Genomic DNA, 22,901 nt, shown 5'->3' with positions numbered 1-22,901 from the left:
AACAAGAGTGTTGTACTCATCTGACAAATTTTATTGTTGTTTTATGGCATAACTGGACTACTTTCTAGTAAAGTCTGCATACACTATATGTGGAGACCTCTCCTAATTACTAGGTTCAGATTATTTATCCACACTCATTGTAACGTGTATAAACCAAATAAAATAAATGATATGCTTTTAACAGGAAAGTTCTCTTTTTTGACATGATTGCATCCCTGTGGACAAAGTGTGATCCTTAAAGACATTGTTTAAAGGGTTTGGTGGTGTAATTTTACCCTTATTGAGTAAATCCAAAACCAGTTGCTTCACATTGCATGGTTAATCTGTAGGGTATTAAAGTTAGAGCAGGTCTTGCATGGCAGCCTTTAAGCTTTTAGTGATATAAGACTTGCTTGACTGTAGACAGTGAAACTTGTGCTTCAGCAGCTTCTACATCTTTAGCGTTTTTTGAATTATGTTTGATCATCCAGATAAATTTGCTTTCAACAATCTGAGTTTTCTTTCGGATGAACACTGTTTAATGTACTTTGTACTTACAGACAGTTGCTTTTACAGATTTGTTGTCTTAGTACATGTTTCAATCATTTAGTTTCTGAAAAACAACAGTTGCGGATATCAGTGAAATCTCAAAGAAGGCCCAACATCAATATACCTTACATATGTATGTAAAATGTGTATTGACCTTAGCTGTACGTATTTTACAGATATATGCAATTTCACAGCACTTTACTGAGCTCTTCTATTTTCAGTGTTTTCATTCCAAGGTCCATGCTTTCTCTCTATAGCTGGAATTTTGACACTGTGTGTCCATGACTCACTGAGGCTGATAATTAACTATAAAACAAGCAAAAAAGGCAAAGGCAAAAGTGAATTTAGGCTTCATCTTTCAGTACATAGAACTGACTTTGAATGATAGGATGGGTCTTTTATTAATACTCAGTTTTTTACATGTGTTGTCATGGACTGAGGCTCAGGATAGAACGTAAGTATTTACTGTATTTATGTAGTGCCTATTTGCTGTAGCAATTACATTTATTGTTATATTTGAATAAGAAATGACAAACTATTTAATCATTCAGCATAAAGACGTGTTGTACTCACCTGGCAATCGTTTTTGAATGGTTTATGATGAAAGACTGATTTGGAACTGCTTTGGTCAGTTTTAAAACTAAGTTTAATTAAATTGTCTTTGTCAGCTCATGATAATAAAGGCGTAATAAATTATTAGACATTTAAAACATTGTGCTAACACTCAACAACCATCATTTTGAAAACAAGTACTGTGAACTAATAAAGTAAAAACTGATTGGCAGATGAGTTTACTAACCAGTACTGGGACTTTTACTGGAAACATGTTCCATGTGCAGATGAAATGAAAAGTGAGCTTTTTGGTGGTGAGGCTGTTTACCTCCAAGGGCCCTGGAAACTTGTTAGGCTATATGACATAATGGACTCCATGAGATACCAGGATATTTAAATTTAAAGCCTCCTTTTTTGCCAAGAAACTAAAGATGATTTAAAACATATGTCCAGATTAACAAAAAATGGTTTAGCTTCAAGTCAAGCTTCTGCCTTGTGCATCTCAGTACCCTAATTTGTTTTGCTGCAGAGGTTGTGTTAACCTAATTTCAAAAATCAACACTTTATTTAGCCTGGTATAACTGTTGCATATACTGTAACTCCATAAAATATTGTTATTGGGATTTAAACACTAGAGTTTAATTGTATTATTGCACTGACAGCAGAAGGTCTGTTGTGTTTTTTGTTTCCTAGGTTCCTCATCACAGCACCCAAAGTTCTGCGAGTTGATGCGACAGAGACTGTGGTGGTTCAGTTGTTTGGTTATGATCAAGAGACCAAAGTGAACCTCTACCTTAAAGCCAGTAAAGTCTCTGAAAGCAAAATATTTGCATCACAGTCTGTGATGCTTAATGGTTATAATAATTACCAAGCTCTAGCAAGCCTACGGGTACCAGAACTGTACACCATTCACAAATATGTGTTTATATAGGACAACTGAATGTCATTTGTTAAGCAAGAAGAAAATTTAAATTGCTTTTTTAATAATTGTTTGAAATATTTTTAAGTACAGATCATGCTGCAGACCCTGAACATTTTGTCATATATTTAACTAAATGTAATATTTCCCAATGAGTTTTAATAAATATGTAGACATTCCAAAATTATTGGCACAGTTGGGGAGTCACATTCCAGCTTTAACTGCTGTATCACCTTCCCCAAATTGGGTAAGACTACATTTTGGAAGATATAGGATCACCTATTTAGCCAAATTAGCTTCAGTCCCATTTTTTCTACACAACATATGGCAAACATTTCTTTAAATACATTGGGGGCATTTGGGCATTGGCATGCTAATTTGTCATAAATTTAGTACAGAACAATGTAGATTGGGACAGAACCATAGATTGTACTTGTATTTACCTTTCCTGGATGCTGGACATAAAACTATAAACAATAAGTGAAAAAAAATGTGAAAGCATGTTTATAAAGTATATATTGTTTGACTTTTATTATTAAATTATTATTAATATTACTCTCACTAATTAAGTCTCAGTTACATCTATCAAATGTATTTTAGATGCTGGATTCATCAGTTTTGGATAAAAACTTGTTTGCCAAAATCTCTGTCTATATGCATAATTACTTTAAGATGTACCCCACCTTATGTGTGAACCTTTTTACAGATACACAACATAAAAAGGCATATTGTGGCTTAAGTTAAATTTGTCTGTTGTTTTCTTAGTACATAAGACTATTTTACTGAATATGTTTCCCCTTCAGATTTTCCCGAACATCGATACAGGGGCCACACATGTCTATTTACAAGCCACTTCTGATTCCTTTACTGAGTTTGAAAAGATACCGATCATTCGTGACAATGGCTTTCTTTTCATCCAGACTGACAAGCCTCTTTACACACCGGAACAGCATGGTTAGTGAGCTGAAAATATTGTTTGTCATTTTCCTAACCTGAAACATAAATATGTAAATATATAAAGAAAGAGATTTAAATGTGTCTTTATGTCTCCTTTATGTTGTTTCACTGTTGTTTCGCAGTTGAGGTGCGAGTATATTCTCTAAATCAAGAGTTCAGAAAGTCTAATAGACCTGTCCTTCTCACATTCAAGGTAAGTCTTTTCCCATCACAAATAAGTTTAATACCAATTTATGTATTATTGCATTTGCAGTCCAAAGTTTTAAATGACATATATTAGCTTGTGTATGTGTATTAAAAAACAAAGAAATGATCAAGTCATCATTCTGAAAGAACCATTGTGTACTTTTATTTCAGTAATACAGAATGTCATAAAAAACCCAATAATGAAAGAGTTGGGTCATTTTTAAGATACAAAATCAGAAATCTGAGATTTGTTAATTCTTTATTTAACTGACAAAAGTACTGAAAAAGACAAAATACCCTTTTCCACTGTCTTTTGGTTTGTCTGGGATTAATTTAGCTCCAGAAAACATGGTGGTGTTTTACACAGAATTTATGTAAAGCTTTGTTTTTGCATACCAGAGTTTCAGGTTGCAGTTCTTGATGCAGCAGTAGACTGTGTTAAGTGACAACAGTTTTCCAAAGTACTTCCCAGCCTATGTGGCTATATTTACTGTTTCTCATGCACTGCCACCTGAGGACCGGACCTGAATTAATTAGCCTGAATTCACCCCACCTATAAAACCATCCTGAATTCTTTGTGTGTTATAGGATCCTGATGGAATCCGGATGGAAATAATTGAGATGAATGACATTAATGGTGTAAAACCATTGCTTCCACCATTTAAAATACCACTAAAACCAAAGTATGAACTTGTTTTATCATTAAGCATTAATTTTAAAAATGTTTTGAGACTGATATCTACGAAGTGTTTTTATTCTTAGGTTTGGTTCCTGGAAAATTGAAGCGACTTATGCTAATGACTTTACTACAACTGCTAAAGCTGAGTTTGAGGTTAAAGAATACGGTAACAACAATTTTCTCATGACATTTAAAGTAGTGCCTAGAGTATTTACTACATCATTTTATGCTGACTGAATCTTTTTCCAGTTTTACCCAGCATCTCATTACGCATCCAGCCTGAGGATAACTACATCAGCGCAGCAAACTTTGATGCTTTCAAACTAAACATATTTGCCAAGTAGGTTTTCCTGTTTTTTTTTTTAATCAACTTTTATCACACTAGACAGTTCAAACATCTTTCGGGCCCACAAAAGTCATATTTCTGTGTTTATATTTATAGTATTTCCATTATGGTCATCAGTGATTTAAAGAAGTGACCTAACCCATTTATGGCTAAGGGTAAATGTGCCCCAAATAGGTCTATTCTATATTTTTAAGATTAGTAAATACAAACATGTCTATGATATTGGTAAAACTGATTGCAGCCAGTGCACTGTAGCCCAGTTCTACCTGAGGAGATCAGTGTTAAAACGTGTGTAAAAGATTAAACATTAGGGCTGTATGTTTGGGTTGGTAGGTAGGTGGTAGGGGTAAAAAAAAAACCTGTCAGATGCCCTGGGATTTTTATTAGCCCATGGAAAAAAGCTTTGGCAGACATGAAATAGGCAGTGGCTGTTGGCTTCGTTCATTTAAATGTGCATTTATGTGTGTTTATATTTGATGTTGCTCTTCTTTTATACTGCAGATATGTCAGTGGGGAACCAGTCAATACAGCCAATGTTTTTTTAAGGTTTGGTTACATCAGCAATAACAATATAGTGATGATTCCCTCATCATTAAAATATTATAAGGTACTTCACTATACCCCATAGCTTCTATTGTTTATGAAAATATCTCACCCCATTTTAACTAGGCTCTGTTTTCTTTTAGATGGATGATGGACAGCTGGAGGTTGTGTTAAATATCAAGAATACTCTGTCCAACATGGATTCTGGGCCTCAGGATCTGTGGGAAATGGACAACCATTACCTCCGTGTAGCTGTTTTATTAAAAGAGTCGGCTGGTAAGTACTGGAATCTAATGTTACTTTGCAAGTTTTTTTGCAAGCATTGTTTTTGTTTGTGGCCGATGCGTATGAACATGGCTTGAACATGGTACTGGGACACAGGATTGCCGTCTGAAATGATGGTGTGTTAACCATCTTTTTGTCTTATATTCTATATTGTCTTATATTCTATATCTTATATTCAATATCTGTCTTATTGTCTTATATTCTATTACTTTTTTAATACATAAGTAATGTAATATAGCTGTGGTGGATATTTATTTATGGTTGTATCCTAGAAACCAACATAAAGTTTATATCCGCCTAATATTACCTTACATTGTTTCCCAGTAAGTATGAGTTTTCCCAATAATAGTGGACAGCAGTATGGCAGAGGTAGCCAGGCTGACAGTGCCTTTAAAAAAATTACAAATAAGAACATTTAATAAAAAAAGAAAATTAGCTTGGGGTTGTAAATAAAGCTTGTATGCTGATATTTATATAATAATATGGATGTATTGACATCACAACAATTTGATGATGCTAATATTTGAACTAATATTGCTAATATTTGAACTTGTATATATCACCTTGTTAATAATGAGGTGTATCCTTCCTACACATTGGTACATTTTCAGTCACTTTTACCTGAGGGTTTACAACTGAGTGTTAAAGCCCTTGCTCAAGGGACCAACAGTGGCAACCTGGCAGTGGTGGGGTTTGAAACAACAACCTGCTGCTTACTAGTCCATGACTTCAACCGCTAGGCTAAAACTGCCCCACATAAATGTCATATTTTCTTTAACACATTTTACTTTTTTTGTCATTGCAATCTCTCTTTGTCATGACCAGGTGGTATCTCTCAGGAGGCCGTTCTGTCCAATGTGAAGTTTGTCAATGTTCCCTTTACCCTGAGTCTGATTGCAACTCCTCCTTTCATCAAACCGTCTTTACCATACAACATCAGAGTAAGTCATGTTAACCAGCCTCTAATAAAAACACTGTATTCATGCAACTTTAATTAAAATGTATTTAATATCGTATCTCTTTGAATTATCTTCAGCTTATCACCCATGTTTTGTTTAGGTGTTGGTAACAGATGTACTGGGAAAACCAGTGAGAGGAGTGCCAGTGAAAGCATCGGGAACATTAACTAACAATGTACAAGAACACGACACACTCAAATTCAGTGGTTATAAAACTGAAGTCACTGAGATGTCCAGCCATGATGGTATTGCAAATTTCATTTGCAATATTCCAGATAATGCAAAAAGTGCTCTGTTTACCGTAAGTAAAAAATTGTGATACTATCATAATTAGAACTTAATGTATTATTTTAAGCTTATTTTTTTATCAAGGCCCCATTTTGGTATTACTGTTATTATGTATTTTATAAATCTAAAAAATAAACAATTAAATAATCAGACCTGGTGGTTCTCTGACAAATATTTTATGCATTTCTGTTGTTCATGATCTAGCTTTTGCAATTCAGACCTGGATCTGGATTCAGACCTGGATTCAGACTGGATCTCAGCGGTGGTGGGCTAGTGTAATAAATAGTATAAATTGGTGGCCTAGTAAAAATTAAATGTTTGTCATGTTTTACATGCTTTACAACAAACCATTGGAATGTCAGGCATAATCAAAATACTTAAAGTAACATTTGTGGTATAGTGAAACACATTTGTGGTGTAGTGGTATTTGGACACCAGACCAGGAGATTGCAAGACCCCTCTTATGGTTTTAACACCATGCACTCTCCTGAAAAGGATTTTCACAAGATTTTATACATTTACAAGGTTTTGTGGAGTTTAGTTTCTACAAAGAATAGTTGAAACGTGTCTTAAGTAGTGTCAACTAATATTTAAATATCATATTAGTGGGTGGTTGTACTACCTCACATATAATGTGTGGTGAAACTGGTAATCCTGGTAACATATTAATTTACCTAATTTAAAAACCCTTATTTTTCAATAACAGATGCATGTTTTCATTTTGTTTTTCAGTTTGAAACAGATAATCCAGAACACCCTCCAGAGAGCCAGGCTCAGCTTAAACTCAGCACTGTAGCATACACATCAATCAATCAACGTTACTTGTATATTCACTTACCCCTAGAATCCTCGGCCTTTGAGGTGGATGACTACGCCCATATCAAAATCCACTTTTACCATCGTCACTATCTTCCACTAAAGATATTTAGTTATCAAGTGAGAGACACTTGCATGGACTTTTACTTCCAAATAAATCAACTAGTAAACAGCTTTAATTCACGTAAAGTTCCATTACTATTACTTTTTTCTTCTTTTATATAGGTTATCTCGAAAGGGAAAGTGGTAAAGTTTGACACAGTGCTGCGTGTAAGTGAAAGTGTACAGAGCATCAGCTTTAAGGTGACCAGTGATATGGTGCCATTTGCCCGCCTGCTGGTCTATTACCTCCTGTCTGGAGAGCAGAAAGCTGAACTGGTTGCAGACTCTGTCTGGTTCAATGTCAAGGCCAAATGTATCAACGGTTTAGATGTAATGCCATACATTCCAATTTGCATTTGCATTGTAGAATTAAATAGATGCCAGTGTTGTTTAGTTTATTTCATTGTTAAATTCCTGATTTTCTGTCCCTACTAGGTAAGTCTAAAAGCTGAAAGTAACCTCTACAAACCCAAAGACAAGCTTGATCTATCGGTAATGACTAAGAGTGCTAGTGAAAAGTCCCTGGTGGCATTGTCTGCAGTGGACATGGCACTGTATGATTTAAAAGCTAATGATAATGACCCACTAAACAAGGTCAGTATACTTTACTTTTATTTAGGACTCATCTCCAAAGTTAGTCTTGTCTTTGTAATCATAATAATTACTAGAAAGTGAACGTTTAAGAACATGGTAGTTGAATGATTATGTTAATAATAATGAACGTCTACACATTTGCTGTGCTCTTTGCTCACTCTCACAGGTGTTGAGACACTTTGAGCTCAGTGACCTGGGCTGTGGAGGAGGAGGGGGTCGAGATAATGCCGATGTCTTTAGCCGCGCTGGTCTGACTTTTCTCACCAATGCAAATGTCAAGGCTTCTATTGCAGGTAAAATTATATAAGTAGAACTCATGTGGTATTTCATGACATCTTACTCAGAGCACTCAGTCACATGAATAGTATAGGGTACTATTTTGTTATTAGGGCCCAAGTGTAAATATAAAACTAAAGCATAGTAGGCACTGCACTGGTACATGTTGGTCTTGTTATAAGTATCAATGAACATTACCTGGCGCAGAGCAATATGATTATAGAAAACTGATTGCATTTTAGTAGTTACTTTTATTCCAAGCCCTGCAATGGATCGGTGCCCTGTGGAGCTGGGCCCACTACAACCCTGACCAGAATAAAGCGGTTGATTAAAAGAGTGTAAATTGGTATGATAGTGTTAAAAACAGCTGACCTAACATGACAAATCTATTACTCAGTGCTCGAAGTGGGCCTGTACTCACTGGTAAGCACTTCCACACTTGTTGGCATACCGTATTACTTGAAGTAAATGAATATAGAAAGAATGTCATGTGATGCTACAATTTCGTTATTTCTGTTGTTTTTTTTTTCCAGATGAGAAATGCACTGCTGTGCTTAGACCCAAACGGTCCACATATTCATACGTAGAGTTGTATGAAGAAAAAAACAAAACTGCTGTCAGGACAACGTGCTCCACTGATGATTTCAATAACAGAATTGAGGCCTATGGTAAGTTTTTTTTAATACCTGTGAGATTTTTTACAGATGGGTGACATCTTAAAGAAAAAGAATTAATTGTCTCAGTAATATGTTGAAATACCATAAACTGCCAGACAGCTTTAATGCACTTTGGCATAGATCAGAAAGTCTCTGGAATTGTACTGCAGAAATGTAAGATTTTCCTCAGTTATTGTTTTGTTGATTGTAGTAAAGTTTGCTTTTAAACAAATTGGTTTAAAAATTACATCAAAGGGGCAAAGCACTTAGGCCTATATAATTTTGTAGTATATGTCACCCATGCCATGAAACTTCAAAAAACCTTAACCAATAGAGCAGACTTTGTTATCTAGATCTTTTTCTCTTGCCTTTTTTATAAGTCAGGTTGACTGAATCTTACATATACACTGTACATGCCAAAGAGTATCATACATTACATGCATATATGAAGGAAGAATTTGGACATTGTCTTCAGTTGTTTCCTACCCGTAACCTGTCACCCTTCTTTAGCTCTTTTCTTCAGCCTTCTTTAAAAAGCACTAACAGTTACTTCTATCTAGCAAACAGATTTAAGGATTATAAATCATGCTGCCTGGAAGGAGCCAATACTAGTCCAACTCTGGAAACCTGCAAGGAACTTTCCAGTCGATTAAACTTTAATGATATTTGTAAAAGGGCTTTCTCTTTATGCTGTTCATATGCCCAAAATCTTCGGAATGAAAATAAAAAAGTAATCGTCCATTTTCGCCCAGGTAATTTTTTGTTGTCTGCAGTCATCAGAACATTTATGTTAAATGCACATGTAAAGACTGAAATTAAGGATTTATGTGTCTAATTAGCAAAAGAGGACTCGATATCCTCTGTCAGGAGAAAGCGTTCTGCTTTTGATTACAAGGACCTGATGGATGATTTTGGTGAGTTTTTGTATCATGTTTTGAAACATTAGAGTCATCTCTGTGATATTTTGTAGTCATTATAAAGCAATTTTTTTTGTAGCCAAAAAATTCATGGATTACAGTATATGCTGCAAGGAGGGAAGTGACAATATCCCAACTCTTGAGACCTGTGAAGATCGTGCTAATCGATTAAAGCAAAATAACCTGTGTAAGACAGCTTTCCGTGTGTGCTGCCAAAAGGTCAAAAAGCTCATGCAGGATAATAAGGATGTGGTTATTCTCGGACGTTCAGGTATTTTTAGCTACTTGACATCATTTGTACACAGGTAAACGTTTTTAATTATTATTGTAGGATTTATTACATATCTTATCTAAATGCAGAAGCAGAGTTTCTGCAGGATGTGAAAGCAGAGCAGGTTCGCAGTTACTTTCCAGAGAGCTGGTTATGGGAGGAACATGAAATTGATAGGTAAGACTGTTTCTGTTCATTTAGACACCTAATTGCTAAATGTTTACACATACTGTTCAAATGCAATACACATACTTAAAATGCCACCCACTGCAGGTATGGATTGTTAAGCGTCCCTAAGGTTCTTCCAGATTCTCTGACTACGTGGGAGATCAAAGCTGTTGGAATGTTTAACAATGGTGAGAAAAAGTAAAGGCTGTGTATTAGCACCATCAGGTGGTAAATGAGAGAAGTTCTTTAAGTACAGCGTTGTGTTTTTACATTACATTTACATTGTTTTTCTGAAATACTGTACTGCTAAAGAAGATTGATGTCATTGTGCACTGTGCGCAGGAATATGTGTGGCAGATCCACTGCAGGTGCGCGTGTTTCAGCCAGTAAGCGTGGATGTTCCTCTCCCTTACTCTATGGTGCGTGGGGAGCAGATCGAGCTCAAGGGCTCCATCTACAATCACTATAAATCCAACACAAAGGTAGGATTTCCAGCTGTTAATTAACTTGAGATAACCTCACATACTGTTTAAAATGGAAAAATAACTGGCAATAATAATATTCATAAACATTACATTAATCTAAAGTATTGATGAACAACACGTCAAAACTTGCAAGGATACTTCGAATCTCAGCTCTGCCATCAGGCAGGCTGGGCGCCTACATGAACAACAATTGGCTGTTGTTCATACAGGGTGGGAGCCAGATAGGGACCTCATAACTGATGCAATTACGACCTCTGCTGGTTAATTTATGGCTCTTGCACAGAGTTGAGGAATAATACGTTGATCAGGGTGCAGGTGAAAAGATGCAGTCGGCTATTGCACATGTGTCAGAGGGGGCATGTGTCAGTTTTGCTTTCCTCAATCAGGGCGGGGATCGGCATCAGCAGAGAGAAAGCATAAAGCAATTGGGTAATTGGATGTGCTAAAAAGTCGGGAGAAAAAAGGGGAGAAAATGCATAAACAAAAATATATTTTAAAAAACTTGCAAGGATACAGTATTTACTATGTTACTTAAAATCAGAGAGAAGACATCCTCCTGTATCCTCCTCCGCAATAGTTATGTTTTATGTCAAATAAATGTATGATCTCTGCTTTAAACTTTAAACTAAAGTAACAATGTATGGAAAAATATTACTTATATCACTTTGTTAACAATTTAACATTAAATTTTAGCTTCACTGGTCTTAAAATTAGATGTAATATGTTAATATTTACAAACTGCAATGCAAATACAAACGCAAAACATTTAACTGTGTAAGCCAATAAAACCTTTATTAATATTAACACTGGCCTTTCAAAAGTACTCCATTGCTCTGTGATTGGTTGGTGACCTTTTCAAGGTGAATTTATGCTTTGCGCCCAATCTTTCCAAGACCCGCTGTGAACAAGATGAAGTGAAGTGTTTGTAAAAATACATAATAAATGATCAATTCTTTACACATTCTTAGGGAAATGCTCACAATGTTACTAAAACATCCTAAAATATTTTTTAAATACATATTTGTTTCATATTTAAATTGCATGATTTAATTTTTCAAACACAACAATATCTGGTGGCATAACTACACAATTAAAAATAGAGATTGCAGAGATTAAAGCTGCAGTGTATTATTTTGGGGTGATTAGGAATTTATAGAACTCTGTATTACAGCGTTATTTTGCTAACCACTTTCAATAGGGTTACATTAAAAGAGTGGAAGCAGGGCACTAATACGCCCAGGTTGTCGGCGCACGATCAGTGATTCAGTGTACATGTGGAAGTCAACAAACTGTCTCTTAAAGAGGCAAATCCAATGATTCATATTCGGTTAAAATTACATTACCAAAATTTCAGGTGTGGATTGAAACACAGCCCTCCAAATTGTCGGCTAAAGCAGCATCCTTCCTGCCGCGATCGAAGCCTGATAAAGAGAGTTTTGAATATTGAAATTACAAAAGCAAGCAAAATAGCATACTGCAAGCCTGCCTGATTCATTGTGGTCCAAGTTGGTGTCTTTGTGCGTTTTCTTGCGCATCTGTGCACTCTTGTACGTCTCCGTGCGCTTTCGTGCGCCTGCATGTCTGAGTGCGCTTTTGTGCGAGATCAATTAACAGGTGATTAGTCATGCAAGGAACTGGACAAAATGTATTTACATACAAAGATATTGTAAAATAATGTGGTACATGTCATATGAGAGATTATTTTGAGGGAAATAATGAAATAATGGAATTAGACACAAAATGCACCTCAATGACACGTGTATTACCATGGTCCAATTATACATGCCAGAAATCTTATAATCACTGTATCTCTCTCCCTATCTTTATATGACCAGTATAGTGTAACTCTGGCAGCAAAAGAGGGGGTCTGTGTGTTTCATGGAACTTTGCTATCAGCCGACGGTGACCCTCATGTAAATACGGGGTGGGTTGAGGGCAACTCTCTGGCATTGGTTCGATTCTATATCATGGCATTGGAAGTGGGTACTCATGAACTCAGATTCACGCTTACAACCAGGTGGGGAAAAGAGACCCTGGTCAAGACCCTGCGAGTAGTGGTAAGTATGTAAACAGTTCTTCACTTAAAAACAGATGAAATAGTAGGCTGCACTTTTAAATGTTCACTACTTTTCACTGTGCTTTAGCTGCTGCTGCAACTATGTGACCAGAAGTATGTGGACACCTGACTATGAACATGTTGAACACTTTATTAAATCCATAGAGCATTAATATAAAGTGAAGTTCAGTAATATTTTATAATAACACTTTAAATTGTTCTAGGGTGCAACCCCATTTTGAGGCTAAAAATATTTCACAACCTCCCCGCTGCCCACAACAAACAAACACGCACACAAACGAATACAGTTTATACACTTGATATATACACTTTTGCAATATATTCAAGGCAAGATAATCTCACCAGCTGATTTTATTTTTGAATTTTATAGCCAGAGGGCATAAGGGAAGAAAGATTTGTTGGAAAAAGACTTGATCCAAATGGTATCTTTGGTAAGGGCTTGTAAATATTCTATTTTGTTCTGGAAAAAAATACTCACAAAAATACTAACAATATCAAATTTGTATTATTTATAATGTACCACTGCTATTTTTCACCAGGTAAAGCCACAATAACTGTTGAGCTTGGAAATACTCTTCCATCAAACATTGTGCCCAAGTCAACTGTGGAGCGACTGCTAACAATAAATGGTATGTAATTAAGTGACAAGAATCTCTGTGCATTGACAAATCCACCCAAAGGTAACATAATGTCGTCTTATATACAGAACTTATTTTAGAATAGGTACAGGAGAGGCATGTGAGGAAAGACCAACATTCATGTGAATGCTGTAGTATCTACATGAAACAAATGTAATGACTTCAACATTCTGCCCTAGTCAAAATTCTGTAATATTTCTATGTGCTTACATTTCTCCACTTACATGATCTATTTGCTGCAACTGTGTATCATGGGATTCACAACAGAATCGGGACAAAATTTTTAGTCAATGTTGTACAAACCCCTACATCTTACTCTTCAGATCATTTTGCCACCTGAGCTACAGACCACCCATTTATTTTATTCTTCTTCTTTTCAGGTGATGTGTTGGGAGAGTTGCTGTCTATAGGTACAGACCCAAAGGGAATCATGCAGTTAAGCAATCTGCCCAAAGGTTCTGGGGAGGTGGAACTCATGGCTATTCTTCCTATTTTCTATGCATACGATTATCTGGAGCAAACTCAGCAGTGGGACAAGATGGCAGAAACTGTCAAGCGCACTGATTTAAAGAGAAGGATGAATGAAGGTAAGACAAAATCAGAAAAATTACAGGATAATAAATTCCTTGGATATCATATTTGTACACTGCATAATCAAAATTTTGTGGACACCTGACCATAATTTTACCGGTCACTCTAAACTATGGATATTAACTTGGAGTTGGATCCGCCTTTGCAACAATAATAGCTTTCACTCTTCTGGAAAGGCTTTTCACAAGATTTGATTGTCTCTGTTGGGAATTTGTACCCATTTAGAAAAATGTGTTTTAATAACATTAAACAAAATTATTAGAATTATAATCATTAACAAACATATAAATATATACATACAGTATATACAAATGCATACATATATATGCCCTTTATGTATTTATATGCAAAATGGGTTTTGATGACCAGTTATTTTTTTATTCTTTGATCTGTGCAAATTTCCTCAGGAATTATTAGCATCATGTCTTTTAAATCAAAACTGGAGGACAGTTTCAGTGTCTGGATGAACAGAGAACCCAGCACATGGTAAGTAAAGCTCTGGTGATGTTAGTGTTTTTTCTTCCAATCTGTACCTTTATTTATCTGAACTCAATATCAAGCAATTCCAAGTGTCTCAAAGCAACATGAATGTTGAATATGAACTATTAGACATGCACAGTGAAGTGATTGAACTAAATTGCAGCTTAATGCAATAAACTTGACTTTTGTCTAGGCTAACAGCACTTGTAGTTAAGACACTGGCAAACGTAAATAAATATGTAACAGTGGACCACAATATGCTGTCCAAAACAGTCAGCTGGCTAATTATACACTGCCAGAATCCTGATGGCTCCTTTACTGAGAAATCCAGTTACAAGCCTATAAAACTCATGGTAAGCCCAGCAACTTCTATTACTAATGTTGATTTGTAATTTATTTGTAGTTCACTTATTTGTGATGTTTGTAGTTCAGTTTCAGCTTATATATTCCAACATTTGCTGCCCAGTTTGAATGTAAGTCTGTAGATAAATGTGCTGTTTCCCCAGCATGATATATTTTACATAATTTTTTTTTAAAGGGTGAAGGAGCAGATGTAGCTGAACAAAAAGTCTTTATCACATCATTTGTACTAATTGGGATCAAAAATGCCCTGGAAGTTCCCAAGTCCAACATAGTGGTAAGAGTTTTTGTCCTCAGCTCTTTTTGTTACAGTAAACATGCTCTACAGTTACAAGTAACACATTTATACTGTGTTATTTAGACTTTGTCTAGAACAATACACTGTAGTAATTTAATTCTAACAGGACAAAAAAACTTGTCTCACCAGATATATAAAAATGCTGTAGAAAAGGCAGCCGACTATGTGTCCTCACATGCAACAAAGGTAAACAGTTTGTATGTGAGAGCTTTAGCAGCATACGCCCTGACACTCGCTGACCGCAACAGCAAGCCAGCAGATATACTGTATGACAAGCTTATGAAAGAGTCTCAGATTAAAGGTGAAGAGTTTATTTTACCAGTGCACCAGATGCATCAGATAAACACATTTTATAAATACACAAACTTGATTATACCGCACTATCATAGTAAGCCCACCAACAAAAACTTATGTATTCACGTATATAATATACGTGATTAATGCATTGTTAATATTATTAATATTATATTATCATTTTAAAAAATGCATTTAAACAATGCAAATATTTATTTGCTGAAGCATGCTTTGTTTTCTGAATTCAGGAAACCCTGCAATTGTTCGTTTTTGGGAGGTAAAAGGTTCCCCTCAGGATCCAAACAGGGCATCAGCAATGACAGTGGAAACTACTGTCTACATGCTGCTCACTACTTTAATGCGAGGAAACATAGAGTACGCCAAACCAATCCTCAACTGGCTTACCAATTATCAGCAAAATGAAGGAGGCTTCTATTCAACCCAGGTACACAACCCAGGTACACCTGCCACAGTAGCAGGAATAATATGTGGATATGTGGATATGTGTGTAGCCTGCATCCAATAATAAACTGCTAGCAACCAGTGGAAAATTAATTCCAACCAATTAGCACAAGCAAACTGTTTTACCTGTCTGTTTATTATATTTGCATTAGCATTTAGAATAAGGAATTTAGCTCACTTGCTAACTCAGTGTAGGGTATTTTTAACTGTGTAAAACTTAAAAATACAATTAATAAACATCTATTAAAAATAGTCAAAAAAATGCAAGGTGGAAATACAGCCTGAACAGACACCCCAGTCCATCGCAAAACATCTCACACTCATTTATTCTCACCCAGAGTTGCACAGTAATACAATTATTTAGAATACACAATCTAAATACACTTCATAATATATAATCTAAAGACAAAAATTAAGTAACAATTTGTGCATTTGCCCATTACATTTGCCCATCCTTAAGCATTATGTAACAGTCCATAATAAAAATTCCAAAGCAATAAAGTCAAAAGTGTCATTATTTATTTCTTTATGCTATGATTTAAAATCTGTAACAGTTGTCATTTCTCATTTCTTTTGATCACTAGGACGCTGTTCTAACACTGGAGGCCTTGACCAAGTACAGTATCTTAGTACAAAGTGCTACTCTTGATATGAATATTGAGATGTTTTACAGGAAGAAAGGCAAGATTGGTATTGTTTCTCTGACCCAGAAAAAACCTGTGGGTAAACCCATAGAGGTAAGATTCCTGTAACAGAAATATGTTCTGCTTGTTTAGTTGTTTATGATCATAAGGCATACCAATCTGTATGTTTTTTTAAAAGATAGTTCATGCTGAAGACATCATACTGAAAACTGGATACAGTGACGGGGTGTCATTTGCTACAGTAAGACACATGCAAATTTCATTTACATATTTTGATCTTAAAAAGTATAGATCTATCAGTGAAATATTTTTCTGGCCTTTAAAATAACACTATTAATATGTTTTTGCTTTGTATTTCACAGTTGAAAACAGTGTACTATAAAATGGCAGACAGCAACAACAATTGCTTTTTTGACCTAGCCATAGATGTTCATAGTCGTGATACAACCTCAACAGGTAAACCTTTAACGATACACTTAGTCCAGGCTTTTGTGTGTGTAAATTATGCTCAACTGATAACACCTGCAAAAATGTCTTTACTGAGCACACTGTCAAAGATTTACTTACAATGTCTATGCAGGAATGCAGCATTTTGCCATAGCAGCAAACAGACAAGCCTAGTCTATCATATCATAGCATGATCGTCATTTATTTTATGCTACAAGGAGGTACATTAATCCTGTATGTCTTCTGATTGTTCTCTCATGAAAGTATTTTTGTAGTTACTGTACTGTACTAGCACTCACACAAAAAACACAAAATCTATCTATGTCTATCTATTTCTAGTAATTGTCAACAATTACATTGTAAATATTTAAAAGCATTAAAATATATATGGCTAAATGTAATAGTGTTTTAATAGAAGGAGGGGTTGGCAACTTTTACTTTTACGTGTACAAATGTCATCAGCTAAGGAGCAAGACCAAAAGCAAAAAAATCCAACCCATAAGCACAAATAAAGCTTATTTTAGTTTTTTTTTCCCTGCAAACGTTTTCTTTGATATCACAGTCTAGATGTTTTTCTTTTTAGAATTAAATGTATACAATTATTTTTGCTCTACCAGATCCAATGCAGCTTTTACCACGGATTGTAGCTTGTGCCAAGTAAGTACACAAATATATATGCTACAGAACAATACATTCTTTTGTCCTTTGGGTTTCCTCCCACCTTTCAGAAACGTGCTTGTTGGTGAACTGGTTTGGACTAAATTCCTCTTTTTTGTGTAAGTATGTGAGTGGATTGGTATCATGTGCCCGAGTTCCCTGTTAGGCTCCAGACCCACCATGTGCACACACTTTAAACTTCAATAGAAAATCCAGATCCTTTAAAAAGACTTTCTCCCTTCTGTCAGTGAACCTGTGTTACATTGTTTAAATTTTGCAAAGTAAACGTAACTTTTTATATGAGCCAATAACAATTTTCTTTACTGACCCTGTATACTGACATCGTCTCTCTGACAGGTATAAACCACACGAAAATGAGATTGAAACTGAGTCAGGACACACAGTAATGGACATTAACCTGCCCACTGGTGTAAGCCCAATTGAGAGTGATCTAAAAAGGGTAAAAGATTTAAACTTAAATGTTGTTGAACTTTTAAATTTGTGATTGTTGTAAATTGCTGTAGCTGTTCTTTACTTACCCATTGCAGTTCAGAGATGGACTTGAGAGTCGTATCTCTAACTATGAAATAACAGGTGACAGAGTTATTCTCCAAATAGATTCAGTATGTATGAACTCTAATATTCTTTTTCCAATATTTTAACATCAACATTGAAAAACAATATGTTAACTTTTGTGTCAAAAGGAGACATGTTTAACTGTGCATAGTGCATGCTGTTTTGTAGATTCCCTCTGACAGTTTTTACTGTGTGGGCTTTCGTGTACAAGAGGTATTCAAAACGGGAATGAACAGTGCCTCTGTGTTTAAAGTGTATGAGTATCATAATTCAGGTAAAGTGTTTCTACATGGGTCATGATCAGCTTTATAAAATGTAACATAATTATAATGGCAAACATTCTGTACTTGCAGCCAGTCAGTGCACAAAACTCTACTACTCTGAGAGCAATAGGCTTCTCCGGCTCTGTGACGGAAACCACTGTCAGTGCATGGCAGGTAAAACCTAGCTGAATATATATGTTTTGTACTATATTTTACAATTACTCACGTACTGAAGTATTGAAATATTACTGGTGATGGTTTGTGGGGGTGTTGTTCCTAAGGGTCAAGGTTAAAAAAATTATTTACATTAATGCAATTTTATTTTCTTACTTTTCACTCTCATAGCTGAATGTTGCAACTTCAAGGCAAATCTTGACCCAACAATAACTTTACAACAGAGGATGCGGGACGTGTGCAAAGACGGCATAAAATATGGTAAAATTAAAACAGCTAAGTAAATATTTATATATAATAAGTTAAAGTTAGTTAAAAAAAAGTAAGTTATAAAATAAGTTAAGACATAGTTAATGTAGTTTATAGGTAATATATTTTGACTTTGTACTTAAATTTAAACAGAAAGGTATATTTATAAGCATTAACCAAGACATGTTTAAAAATCAAAAGGAATTATTTAGACATTACATTAGACATGTATATACTTAAATGTTACATTAAAATCTTATTTTTTAAAAATCTGGATAGTATTGCTGCAAATGATAAAAATGTTCTGAATTTATAATAAAATATGTCATCATTTGTTGGGAGCAACAGGATATCTGCAGTTGTGTTAACTATAAGCCTCATCTACTTCATCATTTTAAAAAGTTTCTACTAAATATAATAACTAAAAACACACCCAAACTTAAGAAACCTCTTCGAAATTGTCTCTTTTTTTTGTAAAAATGTGTTTTATCAGGTGATTTTTTTTGCTTCTTGTATGATATAACTTCTGACATATACTTAACAACTTGCTGATAACTAATCTCTTTCTTTTAGTTTTAAAAGTAAAAATCACATCAGTTGAAGCAGAAGGGGAATTTCAGATATACAATGCAAATGTTGAATCAGTCATTGAAAATGGTGGGTGTGGATGCTCTTGATCTTATTTTCAATTAACAATAAATACATTGATAGCCAGTTGAAATTACTCCTTGTGTGAATTTCTCCATATCAGGCTTAACAGACATTAAAGTTTCTACAGAGGTCAGCTTTGTGAAAAAGGCCACTTGTAGCTCAACCAATCTGGAAATTGGCAAGCAGTATTTGATTTGGGGTGCAGAGATCATGCAAGTTCGATTAAATCGCAGTTTTAGGTAAGTCTGTAAACTTTTTTTTTACTATAAAGGTATAAAAAATAGCCTCTGAGCCATTTTATACCCTTCATTAAAACATAATGTGTAAGCAACAGTTAAGAACTGTTATTTCATGTTTGTTCTTATTTTATTAGGTATAAGTTTCCATTGGACTCACAAGCTTGGGTGGAATGGTGGCCCTATGATTCTGACTGCCAGACAGACTCGTGCAATAATTATATCAATGTTTTATATGACTTTGAATTAGATTACCCCACCACTGGCTGCTCAGGTGTTTAAGTGCTTCTCTCTCCCTTACTACCATATTTGGCACTTCTCTGTGTACAAAATGTGCATTTTCTTCTATAAACCAGATAAAAAAAACAATACAATAACACAATAATGGTTATGTGACAGAAAACAATGTGCAGTTACAGATCCTGAGTTATTGGTTTGATTGTCATATTGGTAAATATTTTTACATGGGGTGATATGTTACACAATTAAACATCTGAGCATTTCATCTGTGTGTACATGCTTTGATATTAAATTGTGACTGAAACAGAAGTTTCACTGCTGTCATTATTATTATATTATAGACACCAACCAACCACTCCTTTATAACCACTAACTGGTAAATGGGTAAAGTAAATAACATTCATTATCTTATTACAATGGCACTTGTTAAGGGGTGAGATATAATATGCAGCAAGGGAACAGTCAGTTTTTTAAGTTATCACGTTAAAAGCAGCCTGTTAGCAATAGGTTGGCAGAAAAACTTGGGCTATAAAGAGAACTATTAGGAGGGGTGTCCACATACTTTTGGTCATAAGGTGTACATGATGTTTCTTAGATTCTATACTTTTTAGTCCATTAATAAAAAATCAACCCATGTCACTATCTTCGGCTAATTCTAAAATAAAGAATCATGCGAGATAACAGTCAGCATAGTATCAAAACTAACCATATAGCCGCTCAGGTGGTGCCGTGGAAAAACACAAGCTGTTCACCAGAGCTGAGATCTCGAATACATCGTATAAAATCTCGGCTCTGCCTTGCCGGCTGAGTACATATATACTATATGTACTTTTTGGCAATTGTATGAGCTACACATTGTATATAATTTGTATGTATCCAGTGACTGGTGAAAAAACAGATATTACAGCACTTTTTGCTTTTTATATATACATCCTATTTTCAGAAAAGTTTGAAAATGTTGTAAAAAATAACTTTAACAACGAAAAATAGTAATAATAGTAATAATAATACAACTATTAAACAAATTTAGAATTTCATGCCTGCAACACACTTGAAAAAACTAGACAGAAGCAAGTTTACCAATGTGTTTTATCACCTTTCCTATTAATTATACTTTTAATCATCTGGGATATGAAGATTAGTGTTGCAGTTTTGCAAGTGGAATTTTCCACTTCCCTGCTTGATACAAGACAAGTTTGTGGTTGCTGTTGTTTGATTTTTTTTTCCATGGTGTGGCAAACATTTCTAAGAGGAGAAAGATCTGAAAGAACTGCAGTCCAGCCAGTCAAGCACATGCACCCTGTTTCTATGAAGCCACACTGTTGTAGCAAGAAATGAGCTCTGTCCCAGAAAATCAATACATGTCTGTTTCTGTATAAGAGAGTTTCTGGATGCAGCTGCACATTGTGTTAAGTGAGAAATGCTACCTGTTACCAATTGACCTGTTTATTGTGAAATACTTTACATTGAAAGGAACCGAATATTTTATAAACTTTTTTTCACTCTTATTATGTCAATGTCCCAACTTTCTTGTTGGTGTGTTGCAGCCATCAAATTCTAAATTTGTTTATATTTACAAAATACAATCAATCAAATTGGTCAAGTACTGTACATTATGTGTGTAAATTTAAAGTTGATTTGTGCACAAAAAACAAAATAAATTAAAAGTGGTTGAATACTTACAACCTTACATAGTTTTTTTTATTTAAAACAAATATCACTAATATAAATGAGTGATTAATATAAAATAGTGTTTAAATGTATTATATTAGCTTACCATGCACTGTGTTTAGAGTTGAACGGTTTGTAGCCGTTTAGTTTATTGACTTTTATTTTGACAGAAACAGTTTGTCAACTCCATCAAATTTGTTAAATCCACAACGATGCGAATGTTATTTGATTTCCAAAGAACTTGTAGTGATAAATTATTAAATGCATTTAAACGAACACTTTAATTAACACACTTTGTTTTGCGTTATGCACTTTATAATAGTGTATAAAGGTTATTTAAACATGAGGTTGGTTTGCTAGCTAAAATAAACCATGAGCGTTTGTAGCTGAGTAACCATGGAAACCGCCACAGCGCGTTAGCAATGTAGCTTTCAAACATGGTTAGCTTTCACAACGGTTCAATCTAAAACACGCCAAGTACTCTACATTAATACATGATGAGGAGAGAGTAAAAACAATGTAAGTAGCTGCAAATATATTTAGTTATGTATTGAAATATTAATCTCATAGTTATTTAGGTATGAGCTGTATTTCAGCACACCAGGGCACTGGGCACGCGCTTATAAATTAAATGAGATAGTTAATGAACTAGCCTGTTCTACTGCTAACTAATACTGGCAGAGGACAATAGTGACACAAAACTATTCAAGTAAGACACACAGGCTTAATATTTAGAATTTACTCCTAGTATGTTGTAATAGCAAAGTTAATATTTATAGTAAATAAATAAATAATTGCTTCCTAGTGAATTGCAACCTAACACTTGTTAGTGTTTTACTTGTTAATTGGATACAAGCCTAAAATGCTGGATTAGTCCACAATGTTTTGTGAAATAAATGGCCCAATTTCTTTTCTACAATTTGAAAGTCAAAGTGGATTTTTAGTCTTTTATTTTCAGTAACTGATTTATGCTAATCAGGGTCCAGCAACATCTGAAAGCACTGGGTCATCTGAAAAACACCACACACTATGTATTATCTAAAACATCCAAGACCTAATGGGGACTATATTCAAGATCACACAAATATCAACAGCATATATTAGTGGACTGGACTATCACTTTCAGCACTTTGATGTTTTGCAGAATTTTGCAATGATATCAGTACTTTTTAGGTTTTGGCAATGTATTACTTAAATGTGTTCCCTTCCTTCTATAACAATGATACAGATTTGCCCATACCCCCACTCTCAATAATCAGTACTGAATTGATGCATGCCTATTTGTAACAGTGTATCATTAAAAAAAGTTTGTAAATAGTCCATTATAATAGTACACTATCACCCACCCCAAACAATTTAAACTCTG

General features: G+C 34.8%; 1 protein-coding gene and 1 long non-coding RNA gene across 6 annotated transcripts; one reads left to right on the top strand and one right to left on the bottom strand.

Moving 5' to 3' along the window:
• The first annotated feature begins 899 nt into the window (after positions 1–899).
• Positions 900–20,173, top strand: c5 (complement component 5). Of its 5 annotated transcripts, none has more exons than XM_063018318.1 (43): positions 900–982; positions 1,774–1,969; positions 2,803–2,953; positions 3,079–3,149; positions 3,731–3,825; positions 3,905–3,987; positions 4,071–4,161; positions 4,669–4,774; positions 4,854–4,986; positions 5,821–5,936; positions 6,055–6,255; positions 6,975–7,178; positions 7,284–7,490; positions 7,596–7,754; positions 7,921–8,047; positions 8,564–8,698; positions 9,247–9,438; positions 9,526–9,600; positions 9,683–9,874; positions 9,964–10,051; positions 10,148–10,230; positions 10,385–10,524; positions 12,363–12,584; positions 12,975–13,035; positions 13,144–13,233; positions 13,623–13,829; positions 14,241–14,319; positions 14,507–14,666; positions 14,852–14,950; positions 15,101–15,272; positions 15,514–15,710; positions 16,312–16,464; positions 16,550–16,612; positions 16,734–16,827; positions 17,436–17,475; positions 17,833–17,935; positions 18,024–18,098; positions 18,220–18,325; positions 18,405–18,488; positions 18,660–18,749; positions 19,311–19,394; positions 19,489–19,627; positions 19,762–20,173. In XM_063018318.1, the coding sequence occupies exons 1-43, from the start codon at positions 918–920 to the stop codon at positions 19,904–19,906; spliced, it is 5,373 nt and encodes a 1,790-aa protein (XP_062874388.1). In that variant the 5' UTR covers positions 900–917; the 3' UTR covers positions 19,907–20,173. The 5 variants fall into 5 exon arrangements, with proteins under 5 accessions (XP_062874388.1, XP_062874392.1, XP_062874390.1 ...); XM_063018320.1 differs by having other exon boundaries at positions 904–982; positions 1,749–1,969; XM_063018319.1 differs by having other exon boundaries at positions 911–982; positions 1,746–1,969.
• LOC134335726 (uncharacterized) lies at positions 11,339–21,666 on the bottom strand. The gene is made up of 3 exons (XR_010015643.1): positions 21,642–21,666; positions 11,871–11,948; positions 11,339–11,425 (listed from the first exon to the last, which is right to left on the bottom strand). It is a non-coding gene; the product is annotated as an uncharacterized LOC134335726 (long non-coding RNA).
• Between the last annotated feature and the right edge of the window lie 1,235 nt (positions 21,667–22,901).

This window comes from Trichomycterus rosablanca, chromosome 21 (genome assembly GCF_030014385.1).
Source record: "Trichomycterus rosablanca isolate fTriRos1 chromosome 21, fTriRos1.hap1, whole genome shotgun sequence".
NCBI classification, from domain to species: domain Eukaryota; kingdom Metazoa; phylum Chordata; class Actinopteri; order Siluriformes; family Trichomycteridae; genus Trichomycterus; species Trichomycterus rosablanca.
Note: the sequence above shows the minus strand (reverse complement) of the source record. Positions and strands in the feature narration are given on the sequence as shown.